The sequence below is a fragment of the Gobius niger genome (genome assembly GCF_951799975.1).
Source record: "Gobius niger genome assembly, chromosome: 8".
Classification (NCBI taxonomy): domain Eukaryota; kingdom Metazoa; phylum Chordata; class Actinopteri; order Gobiiformes; family Gobiidae; genus Gobius; species Gobius niger.
In genome coordinates this window covers 37,929,856-37,944,231 of record NC_136859.1, presented here as the reverse complement: position 1 = coordinate 37,944,231, position 14,376 = coordinate 37,929,856, and the positions used below count along the sequence as shown (strand labels likewise).

General features: G+C 44.6%; 1 protein-coding gene across 1 annotated transcript in view; it reads left to right on the top strand.

The window, feature by feature from the left end:
• The window catches only part of agmo (alkylglycerol monooxygenase), a gene marked incomplete at its 5' end in the record, with an annotated part of 79,821 nt that overhangs the window by 50,453 nt on the left and 14,992 nt on the right, over positions 1–14,376 (top strand). The window contains 2 exons of the mRNA XM_079561578.1: positions 10,376–10,458; positions 10,596–10,701. Of these exons, the coding sequence (XP_079417704.1) occupies positions 10,376–10,458; positions 10,596–10,701 (189 nt within the window). The remainder of the gene's footprint in view (positions 1–10,375; positions 10,459–10,595; positions 10,702–14,376) is intronic.

Genomic DNA, 14,376 nt, shown 5'->3' with positions numbered 1-14,376 from the left:
TCGGAGGGCAAAGCTCTCGATTTACCGATCGATCTACGTTCCCACCCTCACCTATGGTCATGAGATTTGGGTCATGACCGAAAGGAAAAGATCGCGAATACAAGCGGCCGAAATGAGTTTCCTTCGCAGGGTGGCTGGGCGCACCCTCCGAGATCGGGTGAGGAGCTCAGTTACCCGGGAGGAGCTCGGAGTAGAGTCGCTGCTCCTTCACGTCGAAAGGAGCCAGCTGAGGTGGCTCGGGCATCTGTTTCGGATGCCTCCTGGTCGCCTCCCGCGGGAGGTGTTCCAGGCATGTCCTAGTGGGACAAGGCCTCGTGGAAGGCCCAGGACACGGTGGTGGGACTATGTCTCCGAGCTGGCCTGGTGTCGCCTCGGGGTCCCCCCAGAACAGCTGGAGGAGGTGTGTGTGGATCGGGAAGTTTGGGCATCTCTGCTGAGACTGCTGCCCCCGCGACCCGGCCCCGGATAAAGCGGAAGAAAATGGATGGATGGATAAGTGAAGTTATAACAAGGAGTTGACATCTGCAACACAGCTTCATAAATGGCTAACACACAAGCTAACACACACGCTAACACACACGCTAACACACACGCTAACACACACACGCTAGCACACACGCTAGCACATACGCTAGCACACGTTTTGATTGACTCACCACTCTGTCCTGGTCGCTCCATCGGGTGTTTACTCGTGTTGGTTATAAAAGTTAATCCACTTTGATTCTGGCCAAGGTTCACCATCAGAGACAGTCACAGAAAAACATCATTCTGGCTGAGAGTCGCTGAATCCCGGAGAGAAATTCCAACTTCTGACTAGTGTCCTCTTCTTTAGGAAGGTTGAATAAAGTCCTGTCCTCTCAGCCAAATGCGCTTTTTTCCTCTGTGACATTATCGTTAGGTAAGAAAAAAGAACATGTGTCCAGAGTAGGTTAGACAGAGCTCCTTCACAGCTTTTAGTGCAAACTCTGTTCTGTTCAGACGCTCAGTGGGTGCGTTTGTTTTGCCTGCAGGGAGGGGCAGCTCTGACCTGGAAGTGCCTCGGGCATTTCCTTTAAAAAAAAAAAGCTGTTCTATAAATTAAACTCAAGCTGTAAGGCATTACATTACAGACGTCAGGCTCTTCCTGCTTAGAGTGAGTTGTGACACTGACGTTTTTACGTCATAGTGTCACAACTCACTCGTTTTCCAGCAGAGGGCGGAGCAGCTGCGTGAGAGCAGGATTCAGGAGGATTGCTTAGATAGGAAATAGCATAACAACATGGCTAAAAGCTCAAAATCGATTTTGCATGATATAGGACCTTTAAAGTTCGACTCATTTGTCACAATAGTGGAAGTTGAGTCGACTAGTCGTGTGATGATGTCATCATCTTTACAGCGGAGGAATTCTCATATACATCGACTACATTAAGTCCATGTCTAAATCCGTCATGTAATGATGTAGGCTCACATGTAAGCAAGTGTTGCAGCTCTGAGTTAATATATAATATAGCGGCTTATTTCCATTTACTAATTGGCGCTGTTTCCTGCCCCTCCAGAAACATTGTGTAGCTCCACGTCCCCTCTCTCCTCCTCCGTTTGTCTCGCTCTCCTCCTGGCCTCATCTACTACTATTACTGTAGTATCATCTTCAATAAAAATGATACAGTAAAACTCTGAATATACAAAAAATGCACAATACATAATGTGGTTTCCCCTTTTTGCAATGATCGGTGATTGCGAAGCTTGTTATGTTGCTGGTGTGCGCAGCCTCGCCGTTTCTTTCCGTGTAAACCCGCCTGACAAGACGCGTCGCAGCGACACCACGTGCCATCCCTGAGGAAGACTGCAGGACAGTGGGCAATGGAAACACCACACTGGTCCTGGTCCTGGTGTAGCGTGCCATGGTGGTCCCGGCCCCTTCCCCTCCAGCCTGTGTTTGTTTGCCAACGCGGTCCCGCCCTGAGCCCCTGCTCGGTTTGTGTCGCGCTTTGTTGTGGTTTGGAGCCCCGTCCTGTACTTACGCAGCAGTAAAGGAGCGGCCCTGTCTTACCCAGTGACAGGATGACTGATGGACATTCCCCTCTACAACAACCCCGTCTATTACTTTCCACTGTACGAGCCAAAAGAGCCGGGTCTCCTCAGGGTAGTTATCTTTGGAACGCCTTTCACCCCCCTTCTCATCGTTTTGGTTTGCCGTCAAAGAAACCGTCCCACCCAGGCCCCGTGTAAAGCACAGCATCTTTTCTGATGGCTTCGGCTGTGGTCTCCTGCTCATAAAGATGTAATGGAACACTATAGAGTGAACATGGCCCATGGTACCCCTCAGTAACAATTCCTTTTCTTCCCAAGAGGGAGTGGTTTGCAAGTCGTCCTGAGGCTCTCGGAAATTCCACTTCACAAAGCAGTAAAAAAAGGTTTTAGATCCTAGCCTTTTCTAACCAAGAAAATGTGAGATCATGATCAGGATGTGTTTGAGGATAGTGTTAAAAGCAGTTGCTGCATCCACCACCTGTAAGCTGCGTTTTCCTCACACAGATCTTACACATAGAAGCTACAAAGCCTTAGCTTTCAAAAGAGGCGCTGCACTGGCCTATGAGCTGTAAACAAACACGACATGGTAACACTTTGTAATACACCTTTTTTAGCCTTAATTAATCATGAACTAACACTTTGTTAATCATGAACTAGTCATTAATTAAATGTGAATCATTCTTAATTACTACTTAACAGTGTTGAGGAAGTTACTTTTAAAAAGTAACTTTTCTCTTTTCTCGTTATTTCTTTTAAAAAGTAACCTGTTACTTTACTTAGTCACAGGTTATAGTCCCTTTTCTGGAGAGCTGTGTGGTGGCCCTATTGGGGCCCTAAGCAAAAATCCACACGGGGGCCCTACAGTTCCTACGCATCCCATGGCTATTCGACAAAGAGTGAACTTGTTTACGGTCAAAAATAGTTCCACTGTGCAGTAGTGCAGGGCAGAAGAGGAACATAATGACCTCAATTCATGGATTCTACTCCCCTTTGAGACAAAAAGGCCACGGACAGTGGCTTTTTACTCTCCTCTATTCGCCGCTCATCCACTTCAGCAGACTGCTCCGATTTGGTGTCATATGTGACAAAGCAGGCGGAGAGTGAGTGAGCGCTGTCAGAGAGCCTGACGCGGTAACAAAGGCAAAACAACACCGTAGTTTTCTTACTGTCACATCTGCCCGTGGTAAATGAAAAATAAATGGAAAAATTGAGATGAAGTGAGGAAACAAGCTCAAAATCTCCACATTGACCACTGCGTGAAAAATCTATGTTTTCACTTGTCATGTCTCGCCTTAAGTGATAGTCTGGAAGTCTAAATGTTTCACAAATTTTATAAAATGTTCAACATGTTCATCAGCTTCTTGCATTTTGATGTAAAGTAAGTAATAATACAGATTTATTATCCTTCCTGGATTTCAGTAACTAATCAGAGTCTAGAATCCCCCTGCGCTGACCAATGAGACAAGCTTTTCCTGTGGACCAGCCTGTCAGGTCCAATCAGGAGGAGGGGTAGGAGCTTGATCGTTTGCTTTTGAAAATTCTCTTCCTGCTCTCCTCATTTTGCAAACTAGAGAGAGAGGAGGAATTTGATTGTTCACTTTCAAATTTTACTCTATCTCTCCTCACTTTGCAAACTTACAGACTATCATTTTAAAAAGGGCCCTTTTTTTTTTTGTCTAATTGCAACCGCAGTGCAAAGCTATTTTCCAGAACGGCGCAGCCCTATTCTATTCCCCATCCTCTCCTCCTGTTCTAGTCCCGGCTGGTGGTCCACAAGCGAAACACAAGCGCCGTAATTGCCAAGTCCCATTTTCCGTCTTGCCCAAATAGCCTTCAGGACGCCGCAATCAGTCCGCCGAGCGAAAATAACAAAGCAGTCCGAGTCGATAAATCATGTCATGTATTTATACGCACCAGGCTGCTTATTTGGCCTGACAATCCGCGACACTCAGCGCGGCAATTTATGGGCTTAGCGCTAATTCCAAACCAGGCCTCTTTCAAACGGCTTTACAGCTACGTCATCCCATTGGTCAGGAGCAGTTTATTATAGGTTAGCAAAAATATATGCGCCGTAGTGGAGTATAAACAGCGACATCAGGCACAAAAGTGAGTGTGGCTTTGGTGAAGAAGAATGGCCCACGTGGAGACCGCTTTGGTTCTTAGCTGCCAATCCAGTATCGAAATGGGCCTCTGTCAACCTGCAGAATGTACCAACATAGACAAATCAAAAGCAACAATACTGTTAAAATGTGTCGCTAGTTACTGCCGAAAGTGATTCATGAGTAAAGAGCAAATGTCAATTTGACAAACATGATATATATTATTTTAACATCAAAGCTGCTGTAAGCCTTAGTACAAATGTTTAATGGTTCATTGAGCTTAGATGCAAGTAAGATATTTCATTGAATACAGGCTGTTTTCTGTCAGCTGCGTTTATCAAACAACAGTGGAAACACTGTATAATGGCCTTAAAGGAACAGGCCACCGTTTTTACACACTGAAATATGTTCCTACCAGAGCTTAGACGAGTTCATTTGTACCTGTCTGGTCTTCACGTGTGTCCTCAGTCACATAAACAGAGCACAGACGGCGTTAGCATTTAGCCTCTCCTCTAGTAATAATACCAGGAGTACTTTGGCGTCCGCACAGTAAAGTGAAGATATTACTGCGCTGATGTCGAACTACTCCTGGTATTATCACGCCTTACAATATAGTTCTTACTATACTTTATCGTGTAACACTTCACGTAACCATGTTTAAATAGGGAAAGCGTGGAAGAGCTTGGTGGCTTCTGTCTTCACCTCGTTTGGAGCTATACAAGAGAGGAGAGGGGGAGAGGCTAAATGCTAATGCCGTCTGTGCTCTGTTTACATGACTGAGGGCACGCATGAAGACCAGACAGGTACACATGAACTCGTCTAAGCTCAGGTAAGAACATATCTCAGTATTTAAAAACGGTGGCCTATTCCTTTAATGTGGGGCCCCTGGGAGACTTGATAAGCGATAAGCAGCCCGTTATAGGAAGCGGTGATACTGGTTAGCATGCTGAAACAGTGGAGATACTATATTATGAAATAAGACAGACAAGTTGTCATTTATGATATGATATTCACACCATTTAGTGCAAAGTAAAATTCAAGTGTTGTTTTGGTAAATTAGAACTAAATGATGAAACTATAACAATAGGTGGCATTACTGTTCGAGAATTAGATGGTCCCGTAATCTCACACGGAGAATGTGGAACCTGATCGTTATTCCTGAGGGATTCGGGCCCCCCCACCTGCCATATAGTCCTTATTTGTCAGACCTTCTGTCTGTCTGCAACACTAACATTGTGCTAAGGTCCACAAACTATTTGTAAAGCCCGGCTTAAAAAATATTAGCTCTTTTTATTTATTTTATTGTTATATATTTCATTGTTCACTTCATTGTTTTTATTCTAATTTTGGTTGGTTGGTCGGTCGGTCGGTCGGTCGGTCGGTCGGTCGGTCGGTCGGTCGGTCGGGCGGTCGGTCGGTCGGTCGGTCGGTCGGTCGGTCGGTCGGGCGGGCGGTCGGGCGGGCGGGCGGGCTGGTTGGTTGGTTGGTTGGTTGGTTGGTTGGTTGGTTGGTTGGTTGCACCATCTCATGTTATGTCATGTGAATGGAGTCTATGCGGCTGAGACTGTGCCTCTCTCCCACTGTAACAGGAGACAGTGGGTCAGAAGACTGTCCCTCTGTGATCAAAATAAACCTTTGCAACTGCTGCTGTTGGTACAACCTTTGAGAAGGTTAAATCATATCTTAGACTGTTTTCTGCGACAGGTAAAGAAGTATTTTCTTGATAACTCGAGACTAACTCCACTTGTTCCAAATACTGCTGTCGCAAACAGTGGCAAGCACAGAGAGTTGTCCAATTGTGTGGTAATAAATACCTTCACCTATGCTTTCTTATCTTGAAAGCATATTTTTAGAATTTAAGATAAGCTCAGTGGAGAAATCCCCTTTTACCTGGGCATGTAGACAAGTGAGCCCAACTGTCCCATATTGTGAAAAGCTAAATGTGTCCTCTGATCTTTAAACATCAGTATCTGTATCTGCCTCTAAAGCACACAGACGGGCCAGAGGTGAGTGTGTGTGGCCTTTGGATCAACACTCCGGACCCAAGCGAGAGGAAAAACACACAAAAATAACTAAGCATTGGAATATGTTCCCAAGCAAAACCCGTCCACCTGCGGTCCCTACACCGCGCTCCTGTTAGAGAACTCTCAGGGGACCGAACAACAACAGGCAGCTGCTCCGGGCGATTAGCCCACACCAGAGCTAACAAGCCTGACCCCTGGAGCCGCACTGACTACAACAACTTCCCCATGACGACCTGGATCATGTGACTCGCTCTCAGCGGCGAGTCCCTCAGGCCGTAAAACACAGAGTTCACTTAACCTCAAAGTAAGAGCATTCCATCTGAAACTGTACTTCAGTAAACTTACAATACTTCGTTATAATGGAGCATTTGTAGATATTATTCATTTCTTAAGCATTCAGCACATGAATAGATATTGCTTTCATTGCCCTGACCATGAAAATGTGTTACAAGCACTCTGTAATTTCTGACATGCTTGTTATGAGAATCACAACTTGACAATCTTTCAGACGTTTCCTGATGGACTACAAGCATATTCAGCACATACAAATAAAGTTGACTCAAAATCTGGTCCTTATGAATGTTTCCCTCTCAGAAAAACAGATTGTCCTGTAGAAATAGAAAAGAAGGCACTTGAAGTTAGCTGCTGGCATGTAGCATGATGCTAACGTGAGATTTATGGTTAGCATTCACCGTTATTTATGTATTTACAGGCTTTTGAACCACTTTGCTCTCAGTGTCTCTGTATCTTCATTTGGTAGAAGATGAACCAATAATTCAGCGTTTGCTAAAGGTGTGATGGGGTAGTACGTGAAAGAGTAGTTATTTTTCCTCTTCGTTTTCCCTCCCTTTGTGGCCGTCTGTATCTATATCTAGAGTTTTAGTATGGATCTGGTTTCCTAACTTTAGCCAAACACATAGATGGTGCACAGTGTAGCTATAGCTGCTAGATGCTCATACATGAAATAACAATGCTAAGTGAAAAGGTTGTACATCTTTTGTAAATGCTAAATGAAGTGTTAAGCAATGCTCTACAAACTGCTGAATAGTGTAGAGGAAATGTATTACAAAGAGTCTTTTGCTACACAATGAAGATAATGTTTTATTAGCGTTTTATTATTACAAAATGAGGTTAAACAGGTCCCACAAGAACCATAAAGTTTAACTTAATGTCTTCTTTTATAATTGCATTCATATTTTGATAAACTTTCTTCCTCCTTCCACTTAGCAAGCTACATACATTTTGACAGATGGAAATAAAGAATATTCTCAAACTCCCAATGCTGATCTTATGGAAACGATGAGGGGATCCCATGAGAAAATGAATATGTCAGAGGGACAAACGGCTGTAGTTTTTCCTGTTGGTGGTTTGACTATAAATGGTCACTGATACTTTTTCTTTTGGGCCCACATAGGCTACAGCGGGATTTGATTTAGTAAATGGATGAATATGAGTCGACAGCTCCATCACATCCTCAGGAGACCTCCACTTTCCAGCTGCACATTCAGAGAAAATATGGTCTCTCTAAACATAGGGAGCGTTTAGTTTCTTGCATAACTTTTTTTTTTGTCAGGCATTTAAGTTTTTATCTTTTCAAGTACAAACATTGGATTTAAAGTAACATTGTTCAAATTCATTTTCCACTCGTCGTCCTGGAATTTTCCAATGTAGTAGGGATTTTAAGCTTCTTCTTGTTCTTGTGCCCAAAAGTCAGACTGTTTAAACACACAGCCATTTTGGTGTTTGAAGCGAGATTGAGCCTCTATTTCTGAAGTAAATTGACACATTTTCACCACGGCTCCCCGGAGGCGTTGAAGGCGGGGGTTGTTTGAAAGCTTGAAATCTCCATCTGTAGTTTCCGACACAAAAGACCACACAAGTCACTTTCTGTTGCAAGGTTATGTCCAAAAATCTGCAATGTTGTAGATGGCGAGAGCATGGACCTCATTGGGGCCCAAACTTGGCTCCCTAGAAGGCCGCCTGAATCGCCTATGCCCAGGGAAGGCCCTGTAAACACACAAGATAGAGGCGAATTTACTCTGTCTTTCACCGCAGTAATATTTCCAAACAGCGTCTGACTCTCCCAGCTGCAGAGAAGCTTGTCCAGGCATCTGTCTTCCTCTGGGCTGGACTGGCAGGAGCCTCCAAAAGCTCCAGTATCCTCAGCAGAGTGCAGCCAGGGTCCTGATGAGGGTGCCATGACTTGAGCGCGTCATCCCCATCCTCTGGGCACTGCACTCCATTGAGCTCAACATCCTCCTACACACCCATCATGGTGCGCCCCCACTTATGAGTGACCAGTGAACAGGCTTACTATTGAGGAATGTTTAAAAGTCTTCCTGTGGATATTTTCCACCTCTATAATCGTTACTTTGCTGCATAAGGGTCACTACGGAGGACAGCTATTCAATAGTTTTTTTCTCCTATATGAACAAGTCTTAATATCACAGCTGCGCATCAGTCACCACAGTGGACTGTCTTCCCATTCACTGCCACCCACTGGTCAGCTTAGGAAGTGCAAATCTCAAAAACAAGATGACCGACAGAAGAGCAGGTGTGCATTGCAGGGGAGGAATGTCTGTCCATTCCTCATATTTTAGGAGACCCCAGCAGGTAAAGAAAAAGAAGAAGAAGAAATTATTAAGGTGTTATATGATTGTTAAAACACCCAAGTATTGATTTTGCGTTTTGAGGAAATTGTGATTAATCATGTGTCCACTCAATTAGACATCATGCATCGCAAGCTATCTTTTGACTACAGTTTATAGTTTGGGTTTATTTCGGTTTGGCCATTTACAAATGATTCAAAACATTCAAAACATACAAGTCAAGCAATGAACACAATAAATGAGCAGGCGCAGGCAGAGGCTAAAGCTTATTGTGCCGGCCCTTCACTTTTAAATCATAAATGCAGCACGTTAATGGTAAAAAACATCCGTTCGCTGAATTAACACAGGTGGACCATTGTCCGCTCCAGAAGCATATTTAATTAAGTCCTGCTGCAACTTTGTTTGTTTTTTGAAAATACTTCATCTGCAGTAACCTTTTTATCCTTGTCCTTGTGTTTAGTAGAAGTCAGGTGCAGAGCATGCTAGCACAGGCTATACAGGGTAGTTCAGCAAATACCATCTGATTCTAGTCAGGATGATGTTAGTGGCAGTGATGATGAATGGCTACCAGAAAAAAGAGAATTAGCAAATGGCAGCAGTTGTGAGTTGAGGATGTGGAAGGAACAGAGGAGGCTGAGGAAGTTAAGGGAGCTGAGGCTGTCCTGCCTAACAATGCTCAAGAGCACAAAAAACCCCAGACAGGTCTAGAAACCCATAGATAGTGAGTTTGCCTCCATTCTGGGAGAGTGGAAGGTGAATATCAACATGAACAAACGCAAACATTTCAAATGCACGAATATGGCCTTTCGCTTGGCCAGAGGAGAGTAAGTGTTCTATAAGAATTGAATTAAAAAGAAGACACGTGGCCTCTGTGTGTCGAGCCTGTCACACTGAACCAGTAGTGTATTGGCTAATTAGGACAGTCTGGACATTTCCCTGTGGGCTACAGGGAAACTGGTCAGCTCAGCCCACAGATTAGATATAGACCACAGGGAGGAGTTTAGTTGGCTCAGTCCCTCCCCTCTCTTAACAGCTACTTTCATCTGTAGGTAAACAACTGTGTACTTATAAGTCTTTGTAGTTCTACTGTATGACTTAACTACCTAACTCTGGGTGAAACTCAGATGTCAGTGTGTGAGTGGACTGAGCTGAAAAATGAGTTTGCTGAGGAGGCCTTTTGGGTGAGAGGCGAAACGTTCTACATTTCAACTACAGAGTACAGAAGACGACTCAAGAACCTCATTGAAGATGGACAACTCTTGTATGACTGAGAGCCTACACAGATAGAGCACTATGTCTTAAATATAATCTTGTGTTGGACAAATAGCGTCTTTCATCCCTTGCAGCAGCTACGCCCCAAACTGTGGTGAAGCCAAGAGCCATAGATCCCAGTTCACCCTCATGAGTAAGGCAGCCTTGTCTGTGCTGTGTAATAGATTGCGTGGTGTTAAATGCTGCTGCGGCGTGCGCCACAGCTCCTCAGTGTTTGAAAGGCTTTTCAGAGTAAACAGTGGAACAGGCCTGTGGTCGGGGCCTGCTTTCCCACTCCGCTGCCGTGACGATTAGCTTTAAGCTCATCATTTTGAAGGTATGGTGTTCTCTCATAACCCCACGCGCTGACGTGTGTGTGCAGATGCTGTCCCAGATGACTGTCCTGGGTATGACCTGCTACATCCTGCTCACTCTCACCGCCCTGGGCTTCATCATTGAACAGAGGTACACTAAATCATGAGGCTGAAGTGGGTTTTTTCCATTCACATTTGAGGAATTGTTTTGACAGTTTGGTTAAAGCACCACAAAGACTTCTAATCCATGACATAAAGCGGTGTTCTGGTTGTGTCTCTCCTGATCAGACCCACAGCGGGACTCCTGGAGATGCTGCGCTGTATCATCACGGTGACCATGCAGAGATATCACCTCCTGACACCACTGCTGCCCGCGCTGGCCGTGCCCACAGAGGTCAGACACATTTTACAAACTGATGTAATGGGAGAAAGTCATGAAGGCTCATGTAGTAAACAGAAGCCTGGTTCCTGTAGCAGGTTGTTGTTGTCCTTGACACTTCCCCAAGTCAACAAACAGCTAGCTTATTAGCTAAAGACATTTGAGGACTACACATTACTTCTTCCTCGCTACAGGAAAACGAGGAGAGAGTTGTGTGCTATGGTTTCCCCGACCTCCAAAACATGTTGGTGAGGTTGGCCCACAATGGAGATGCACTGGGTCACAGCGGCTCAGGACGAACCCAACACCTCAACACAATTTCGTTGTACGGTTGTACAATGACAAATAAAGCACCTGTGATTCTGAGAGTCCATGATGGTTCATCGCTTTCAGCCAAATGTAGGTGAAAAAAAGAAGAAAAAAAAAGTCAATCTGACCATGGAACAACAAAGGAAAGTCGCAGCAATAAATGTCCAACAGAGTGAGATGTGCTGGAGCTTTTTCTCTTTTGCATGAGTTACTCTGTCTCTGCCTAATGCAGGTGAACAGCACTGTTTAAATAGAGACCATTTACTTGTTTTACTATTTGTTTTAGTAAAAGTACAGTACAGTATATCAAAGTGAAAGACCCCTCACTGCAACTGGAAGAATTGATTCATTTTCAACTCACAAGAGTGTGTGCTTTTTCGTTTTTAAGTAAGTGCTTTATTTGTCATTGTACATTGTATTGTCATTGTACAACACATTTGCATTCAGTTGTTGGGTTAGTCCTGAGCTGCTGTGGACCAACCTGACCAACAAACCGGAGTGCTGCCTTCACCTCTGAAATGCGAGCGTGGTGTCCTGCACTGGTCAGCTGCTCCTCCTTCCTCTTCCTCCTGCGTTTCATCTTCTGCTTGTTTGTCCCTCTTTTGTTTCCTGTAGCTCCTCTTGTGACGCCTCCACTGCTGCAGGTGTGGGGGCTCTTGGTGCCTCTTCAGTGTTTCCGAAGAAGAAATTTGTGGGTCTCAAATATCTTTAGCTCATAAGCTAGCTGCTTGTTTCATTTTAAAAACCTGGGTCCTTCACAGCCAGTACGGACTCTCCACTGTAAAAAAAACACTGAACCGCTTAAAAAAAAGCAATGATGTAAAGTGTCCAGTTAAACAATGTGGAACAACAACTACAAATACAGTTCACAGCTGCACCGAGAGAGAGGGAGGTTGCTGCTTGTTTACTCATCGCCATGACGTGCTTGACATTACTGTTGCATTCGGTCTGAATGCCCTATAGTGTGTGTGGCGGCTTAATTAGTGCTTTTGCCTTATGGCAAGAATACCCTGGGTTCGATTCCCAGATGAGGCTACTATCCTTGTGTCTGTGAAAGTGCAAAATAAGAATCCCTTTTCTCGCTGTGAGATTCAGATTTTTCCAACATAACTGTTTGTAATGGCATACAGCTCCTCCTTTATTTAACAAAGTCTTTCAAAGCCCACAGCCTCACTCCGTCCTCTGCTCGGGCGTCTCTGACCCCCGTGTGGTCTGCAGAGCGTCTGACGTGAGGCGGCTGGGCGATAAGTCCGGCTCTGCGGCGCTGTGAGTCCAGATGCTCGGCCCAATTGACCGTAAAATTGGTGTTCCTCTGGCTCTGGTTCTCCGCTGACCCCCTCCCCTCTCTCCTCGCCCCCCCGCCCCGACACCCCCCCTGTCCCGGCCGGTGTGAACCCCTGCCTGCACCCTTTCCTTCTGGAAGCCATTACCTCCGTCTGCTGCTAACTCAGTCCGGCTGAGGGGAGCAGCACCAGAGAGAGGCTTTTATCGACCAATATTCCACATCTGTGCCGTTCAGGTGCACAACTGGAACTGCAACAACTGAATTATCATTTCATACTGTGTGTGTGTGTGTCGATAATGACCAGATGTAGGCGGAGAAGAAATAAAGCACAATACTAATCAAAAAATGGAGATTGACTTGTGACATGGTTTGAGCCTCATGTCATTGACAGAAAGGAACAGGTCTATGCTCTGTGCATGTGGGAGCAGCGATTCAGAGTCTTCACTGACCTGCCACTATTTACAGACTCACTTATTCAGACAGGCCTTCCATAATAAGTTCTGTCTTGCCTGTGTTTTTACATTGTAAAAACCCCCACCTGAACCGAGTACATTTTCTCTAGTTTGGCCTAACCTCACTCTGAAAGCCTCTTGAAAAAAACTCATACAAATAGCAACGAGGATGAAAAATGCAACCAAAGTGCAAACAAAAATGTGTCGGAAAAGCTACAATAACATGAAAAAAATTGTGAAGAAAAAAAAAACGTGACGGAAACAGGACCAAAAAAAGCAACAAAAATGAGGACGGAAATACGATGAAAAAACCCGACTAAAAAGTGATTAAAATGCAACAAAAGAGCAACAAAAACATGCCGGAGACGCTACAACAACACAATAAAAACATGACAAAGACAAAAAAAAAACGACAGAAACCAGACAAAAATGTGACAAAAATGCAGCCACAACGCAACAAAAAAGTCTTTTAGATTTGAGTAAAGCTGAATTGCAGAAGATGCAGGAAGGCCATTCTGTGTGGAGTCTGCATGTTCTCACCGTTGCTGGACGGGTTTCTTCCGGGTGCTGTCGTTTCCCCCAAAACATGCAGACTCCGTGTCAGGAGATGGGTCCCAGGGCGCCGCACTATGTGGTCACCCATCCTTACGGGCGCCCCAGTGTCAGAGGACAAATTCTGTCACACAGTTATTGTATAAAGACAAATAAAGCCTCTTAACCTTTACGGCCTCGGCTTTATAATCATCAATGCTATAATCCACTGGTTCCCAACTTTTTTTTTATGCTGGAAGCCCCACAAGTCTATAACTAACTCCTCAAATGCATTTCTATCAAAAAATAAAAAAAAATAAAAAATTAGTAGGGGTCGGAATTAATACGATTTTCACCAATATTAGTGTAATTGACAATTCCCCTTATTCCTGTTCTTCATCAATTCAAGAAACAAAGGCTATTATATGTGTGTGTATAGTTTCATATTTGAATGATAAATTAGGCTCTTTTGACAGAAGTTGTATTCTGTTTAAACGGCGTTTAAATTGCGACTGTATTCATTAAGCAGGGAATAAAGCTTGATTGGAATCCCCTCAGGCACCTGCACTCCCTTCCATCTCAGTGGGACTTTCCCGGCTAACAATGACTCAAACTGTAATATTTCTGTGATAAGATAAGAGTTGCGGCTGGTCATTTTTGGGTCAAGGCAGTTTCCAAAGCTACAATTTCAACACCAAGATAGAAATGATCAGACAAAAGAAATGCCTGCACAACAAACTGCACCCAAAAGTAGTATTAATGACACTTCGAGTTTCCACTGCCACACCAGAACAACTGAGAAACTCCTTACAAAATTTGGTCCAAAATTAGACCCAGTACCGTGCATTTCTTTCATAAGCTGCACAGTTAAAGCCGTGGCCCCCCCCTGGCCTCTGCTCACTGCTGATAGTGTCCAGGAGAGTGATTTATGCCGCTCACGCTGCAGGCCCGTGTCACTTTGACAGCTCTGTTTAATGCAGACGTCTCCTTAAAGCCAGTCATTAGTCTCTTTCTTTTCCAAATGGAACCACATCAGGCGTGGGGTAAAAGTCACGGTGCAGGTGTGGCCCGCCCCAAACGCCTCTCACTTTCCCGCGTGACACTCCGACCCGG